General features: G+C 48.8%; 1 protein-coding gene across 1 annotated transcript; it reads right to left on the bottom strand.

Moving 5' to 3' along the window:
• Positions 1-1,115: 1,115 nt before the first annotated feature.
• Positions 1,116-3,494, bottom strand: HOXD1 (homeobox D1). The gene is made up of 2 exons (XM_069225415.1): positions 2,810-3,494; positions 1,116-2,239 (listed from the first exon to the last, which is right to left on the bottom strand). The coding sequence occupies exons 1-2, from the start codon at positions 3,264-3,266 to the stop codon at positions 1,881-1,883; spliced, it is 816 nt and encodes a 271-aa protein (XP_069081516.1). The 5' UTR covers positions 3,267-3,494; the 3' UTR covers positions 1,116-1,880.
• Between the last annotated feature and the right edge of the window lie 3,448 nt (positions 3,495-6,942).

The following is a 6,942-nucleotide window of genomic DNA, read 5'->3' as shown; positions in this document are numbered from 1 at the left end:
TACATCCAAATAAAGTTTTGTTTCCAACGAATATGCACCGAGAACTGCACTTTCGTATAAAATAACATTATCGTTGCCCTTTCGCAAGACTTCAGTTTCTGCAGTTTGGGCATTAGGTTACATGGGCTTATCAGAAATATACATTGAACTAATGACCCTTGGAGTGTGTTTGCACCAGTGGTTTTCTTGAGGGCTTTGCAACATATTTGGCTCGCAATTGTGTTAAGGTAAAAGCTCCTAGTGCTTGGGGTAATGGGGTTCAATAATAGATTCTAAAGACAGCCCTGGTGATTACTGCCATCTCAGTGCAGACACCCTAAACCTTTAATACCCTATGATTTAGAGCCCGGTGAATTCTAGGCACATTCAAACCCCCAAAACTTAAGACTGTGTTATATGGGGCCTGGTTGCAACCTCCATTACCCACCCACCGAACCACTATAAGCCCAAACGTTACAGTGTATTATAAGGTCAGCCAGGGATAATTCTGATCCTGACTACAAACAATCCAGATTCTTCAATATTCCCACATGTTAGTTAACTATTTGGATAGCCCGGTAAACGCTGCATCTGTCTGCCCAAGCCCCACCCTTTACACCCCATGCCTCTTTCAAAAGTGTTTGAAATGTCGTCTTGGAATGTTATGCCCTTCCGAGCCCAGTTCCTGTTTTGCTTCTCTTTGAGACCTGTCACCCCCTGAACCAGGCTGAATAAAGCATCCACGTGTTCCCTTTGTCCCTGCTAATCCTTTGTGATTCTTGACTTTGAAAGTGGCCATTCTTGGAGCCCCAGACTACCCTATTTGATGTGCAGTTGCCCTTTTAAGGGGTAAAGTGGCCGTACGTGACAGCCCATCTCCCAAATCACATCCTTACAAGTCTATACTATACAAAATCCTGGAGGTTAAGCTGTTACAGTGAATTTTTCTACTATCAGAAAAAAACAAACGCATCACCGTGCAAAATAAAAACTTTTCGTTATCTGGATCCAAACACTATGGCAAGCATATCAAGGCAAATAAATACTCGGTAACAGCCTTTAAAATAAATCGTTTTAAATTCATTTTCGAACACCCCTGGCATAATGTATACAAACTGTAGGACATCGATTTATACCAAATATTTATTTAATCGTTAGTTCTTAAAAAAAAAAAAATTAGTTACATGCCCTTACATAAAAGAACAATTCAGGGCATGGCAGGCGATCTATTTATCTTGTACAAAATATATACCAGTAATTCCAATTTTTGTGTGCTATGGAACACCCTTGTCCTTAACGAAAAGTAATTCAGTAACCTGAATGTGGACTGATATGCATATGGTTTGCATTTTTTCTACACTGTAAATAAAGCAATCATCATAATATATAGTGCAAATAACGTCATTGTCTACGCATTGACCTGGTTGTGCTAACCTAACACAGTCTCTTTGGTATGTTTAAAAGGGACTATTTCAACATAAGGCCACCCTCAAGATAAAACAGCATTTTGATCTACTCTTCGGTGACCTTTCACCCATGAAGAAACAAGACACATTCACGTATACACAGAACTCTTAACTGGAGTCGGAAACGAAAGAGTCCCTGTCTTTCCAACCGCGCCAGCCACTGATTATCAAACAATAAATAACATGAAACATATTGGTCAAGCAGCATTTCTCAACAGACACTGGCATGTGTCTGCAGCAAGGCAATACATAGTTACTCGCGTTGCATAGTCGATCACGTGAAGTCCTCAAAAGTGAAGTTTATCAGTGCAGTCTCATCTCTCACTAGTTTCTGGATGTGCAAAGCCAACACGTCCTTCCAATGCGCACGAGCCTCCTCGTAGTCCCCGTACGCAGCGCGCAGGCGTCACTTCCTCCCCCGGTGTTAGTTCCAAATCACAATCCGAGCCCTTCGGCGGGGACGGGGCAGTGTTTAGGGCTACCTCTGGGGTCTGAGCCCGGCTCTAACTTGTCGTCCGCTCTCCCGGGCTTGTGTCCTGACAGGGCCCCCTGGCTAGGCCTGGTCGGCGAGATGCCCTCTTTGTCGCGCTTCTTCTGCTTCATCCGCCGGTTCTGGAACCAGATCTTGACCTGGGTGTCGTTCAGCTGCAGGGAGTTGGCTATCTCGATGCGCCTGGCCCGGGTCAGATACTTGTTGAAGTGGAACTCCTTCTCCAGCTCGGTCAGCTGCTTGGTGCTGAAGTTAGTGCGCATGGTGCCCGCGGGGCTGAAGATCCCGTACTCGGTCGCAGTGTCTGTAACGGTTAAAGATGCATGTTAAGCGAGGGAGAAAGTAAAATGATTACAGGACAAGATTTGTAGAGAACAACAGATATAGTCAAGTGGTTTAGTATTTTTATATTTTCGCCCTCGCTTGTTAACGTTTTTTTCCTAGTGACAATGGAAGTGTCATGAATAGTAACAGTACAATTACATATTGTTTAGACTTATGTAATGTCCCGTTACACTTGCCTCCAAATATGCACAGACTCGAGTATGTACTTTAAGGCAAACTCAAAATAAAAAAGTTATCATACCGTGCAATAAAGTACTAGTGACAGTCGAGCGCATAAAATTAACTTTGTGCTCCAGACCCCACGAATGCACGCAGTTCGGTTTATAATATAGCACATACCAGCTTGGCTTTTGAGAGGAAAAAAGGGAGTTTTACGCAAAAGAGGGTAGCTGTCCACTGGCACTGACATTTTTAGAAGGAGAAAGCATATAAAGAAAGCGGGGAGCCACGCGCAATTCTGTTTTAGAGCCTACACCCTGAACAGGGAGAGCTGGGGGGGGAGGGGGGCTATAAGTTTTTGAACACTCACTTTTCTTGGGAGGGTTCCTCTTCACTTTCATCCACTCGAAGGTGCTGACTGCCTGGGCTCCGTGGGCGGGGGTGTGCGGCCGCGGGTAGGAGCCGGGGGATGGAGAGAAGCTCTGGAAGGGTCCTGGGTATAGTTCGGTCTGCTCAGCGGCACAGGGCTGGAAAGACGCCTGCTCCCCGTACCTGTACTCCGCCTGTGCGCTGAAGAGGTAAGGTGCAGCCCCGGGGTAGTGCCCGCCACTCTCCTCGGCCGGGTGGTAGAGCTCAGACCCCGAGGGCAGGAAGGGGTAGTCCGCGGGTTCCTGCGGGCTCTCCAGGCTGTAAGGTGGGGCATGTCCGTTCAGGCTGCCCGCATAGGCGGGTTCCTGTCCTGGGTAGAGGCCGCGCGGGCCCCCGGCGCGGCAGACTCTGGGGGAAAAGGCCAGCGCCTCCCCGCAGTACTCCAGGTAGGAAGTCATAGCTTTGTGGTGCTCACCTGACCCGCACTCTCGGCGCTGCCATTGCTCTGCGAGCGCTGAGTGCTGATATAGCGGGGGCGGGGCCGATGGGCGGGTGTTCACCAATCACTGGGCGCCTAGCAGACCCCCGTGGATAGGAGTTGCTCCAGAGAAACTTTGCCCAAGGAGCCAGAGAGCCTGAGACTGACCCCATTCACTGCTGTAGTACATCAGAGCATCCCTTCAGAGCAAGGAGGGGCTGTGGGTAGAGACAAGAGCTCAGTACAGCCCCTTGTCCATGACATAGCCAGAGGGACCCCACCCCCTCAAGAAGTGTGTACACTGTATCCGGAAACGCTGAAAAGAAGTCACACAGATAGGGGTAACTAGTGCACAGACTGTAAAGTAGTGCATGAGTGTGAAGTGGGGGAAATAGATGCGGGGTGAATGATGCACAGCGGTGGGGGGGGGGGGGGGGGAGTGAAGTGGGGCACAAAGATGTAGGAAGTGAAGTGGGACACAGAGATACAGTGGATGAGTTCACTGATGCACAGCTGTGTATGGAGAGGGAACTGACACGGCGGCGGAGGGAAGTGATTGGTTCACAGATCTGACTTTACTGTTGACAAGTGCGGATGTATTCCCAGATCACGGAGGTATAATGGGAACAAACGATGCGGGGGATTTAAGTAGCTGGCGTCGAAGTGTGAACTCGTACACAGAACACACTACAAAACAAAGGAATCGGCAAGGGTGCTCGGGGGATTTGGGGGGCAGGGAAATGGGGTCCAGGATACTTAACTATTGTACAGACAGGTAAGGTTGCTCGTGCATGGGAAGGGGGGACGTGACTTAATTGGTGTACAGAGGAGCAGACGAGCGAGTGAACTTATGTGCATTGATGCACGTAAGTGAACTGGTGCACAACAATTATGGGGTGACCTTAAGAACAAGAGTGCAGGAGTTTGCTTTGGTGCCAAATAATGTAGCAAAGTGAGTGAATTGATGCACTGGAGTTAAAGGGAGTAAAGTTGTGCACATAGATGCAGGCTAGTAACTACACTGAAGAGACAGAGGAGAATGAATCGTTAGAGTTGCAGGGGAGTGAACTGGCGCACGGTAGTGTATTGGAGTGAGAAGGCCAGAGAGGAGCAAATTAGTTATTTGAAGCACTTGAATACAAGGGACCAGTGAACAGGAATGCACGGAGGCGAACGGGTGTTAAAGATTGAGCCTATTCCAGAGGAGTGCCGGGGATGGGAAAATGCACAGCGGTGCACGGAAGCAGTAGAGCTGTTGCAGAGGGTTACGTGAGAGTAAACCAATGTACAGAGAGGCAGGGGAGGTTTTGGCAGTGCACTGTTTGAAAGACCACTGGAGCAGGTCTCCCATGCCAAAAGGAGGCTGCACTTGCTGAACTATCACCCACAGGCCTCGGCAGGGATGGATGACACTTTCTGCTGTCACAATCTGTTCCCAGTCTCTGGACCGCAGGTGAATACCAATGTTTCCAAATGCCCCTTATTTGGAGGGAAGCGAAAACAACAGATGATGACTGGAATGCAGACCAAATCAATCATTCACCCCCAGTCACAGATCTGGGTTTAATTCATCAGTTTTTTTGCTTGCCATGCCATTCCAGTTTGGACCTAGCCATAAGCAAATCAGTCTTGACCCTGGTGCGCTGGGGAACAGTCCAGCCCGAACTGCCAGGCCAGGTCCACCCTGGACCAGAAAAAAAGCATCCTGGGACCAGTTTCAGGGTATCACCCTCCACCAGCCAGGCTAGTTAAATCTGGTGGCATAGGAAGCATGGGACCCATGTCTGGGCATACCCTTCCCACTTGGTGCGAAAAAAGCAAAAACAACAGATGATGGACAGAATGCAGAGCAAATCAAACATTCCCCCCAGTCACAGATCTGGGTTTAATCCATCAGTTTTTTTGCTTGCTTATTTGGAGGGGTCATCATCATAGCCCTCATTTTACTCTATTCTTCCACCAACTCGGACAGAGTGGGTGCAGGACCAAGTGCATCACCGCCTGATCTCAGACCAGATGCCTCTAAGCCCAAATCACGTCAGTTGGCTCAACAATTGGCAAGACTTGTCTTCTCCAGCAACCCGCTGGAACCCTCCAGCATATACTAGGCCCGAGGCTCCCCAGTCACCTTGCACAAGGGCCTGAACATGCTTATCATGTTTGCATTTCAGGGGTGAAGCCAAAACAGGTCTTGTGTGTTGTGACTGCACCGGGCAAGATCCTTCACCCACACTTCATGTAATTTAACGTCACTTCACGTTACTTAACGTTTTCCTGGATTGTACAGCAGGCACTCCCCCAAATCCAGCCATGTTGCTTTCTGTGCCCGATGCAAGTTCTACGATTTCGGGTAGCAAGAAATAATATCCGGGGCAAAAGCCGACAAGCTACATATTTATCAGAAAATCAAGTGTCTACCTTTACCATCTGTGCTGCTGGGTGGTTGCCAGCCCTCTCCCTTGATAGCCCCCAACTCAATTGCCAATCCAATGACACACGATCGCTACTTTTATTCCTCTCTCATCCAGAGTTCTGAAAGCTCAGAATGCGCTTTTGTGCTTCGGAAACGCCTCTCTCTGCCCGCAGAGATTGCTCTCTGCCACTCCCGCCACAACCACGTAGCGGTGCAAAGTTCAGTGTGTGCCCCAGCAGTGCGTGGGAAGACCGCCTGAAAAGGTACCACAGCGCCCCACATCCGTGTCACCCGGCCCTTGTGGGAGCACGGGGCTTACATCAGTCTGTTTCCTCTCCATGTTTTTCTAAATCGAGCCTCGTGGCGTGGGTTTTAGGGTTTAATCATTTACAATCCTAAGCACATCTGAGCTCTCTCCGCCCTGGCTGCAGCTAATGGCTCTCTCCTCATACAGTAAGTGCAGCTCCTTAGTAAGTCTGGACAGATAATGCTAATGGGCAGAGGCGCTCCCCTGACAATACCTCTTTTGTTTATGCTTAGTTGGGAGAGTGATGAATAGAAGGGTAAAGGGTGCAGAGGAGGAGGGAAAGAGCAAAGTAAGATGGACAGAGAGGGGGTGAGTGTGGGAGAGCGACAAAGGGAGTGTGAGGAACAGAGATAAGGAAGAGAGACCGAGGAAAAGGGAGAGAGGCAGAGAAATGGGGCGTGGCTGTGTGAGGAGAGGGACAGAGCGTGAAATGAGGAAGAGCCGGAAAATGGAGAGGTGTGAGTAGAGGGAGAGATAGTGTATGAGGGAAGGGACAGATAAATAGAGAAGGCATGGAGAAATGGAGGGTGTGTGTGAGGAGGTAAAGGACGTGGGTCAGGGGAAGAGATGCAGGAAAAGGGAGAGTGAGGGAGCAATGGGGACAGGTTGTGTGAGGTGAGGGAAGACAGGCAGATGGGTGTGTGGGGCAAGGGACTGAGAGAGGGAAAATACCGTTGATAGGATGTGAGAAAGGGGGATATTGTTGTGGAACTACAAAGCGCTGACCAAGATATCGTTGACGTCACAATGCTACACATATAGCACGTACAATAAAAACGTTTGGATAACAAAGATATACAGGCAATACTACATGACAATACACATTTCCTCTGCATGCACAAAAATGCTTCTATACTGAATCCCAGTGTGTGACATGGCCTACCACTTTACAGACTGATCTACAATGTCTGATTGACTCTAGTCAGTATGGAAGTA

Source organism: Pleurodeles waltl, chromosome 3_1 (genome assembly GCF_031143425.1).
Source record: "Pleurodeles waltl isolate 20211129_DDA chromosome 3_1, aPleWal1.hap1.20221129, whole genome shotgun sequence".
NCBI classification, from domain to species: Eukaryota; Metazoa; Chordata; class Amphibia; order Caudata; family Salamandridae; genus Pleurodeles; species Pleurodeles waltl.
The sequence above is the reverse complement of the archived record's forward strand: the minus strand, read 5'-3'. Positions and strand labels throughout refer to the sequence as shown.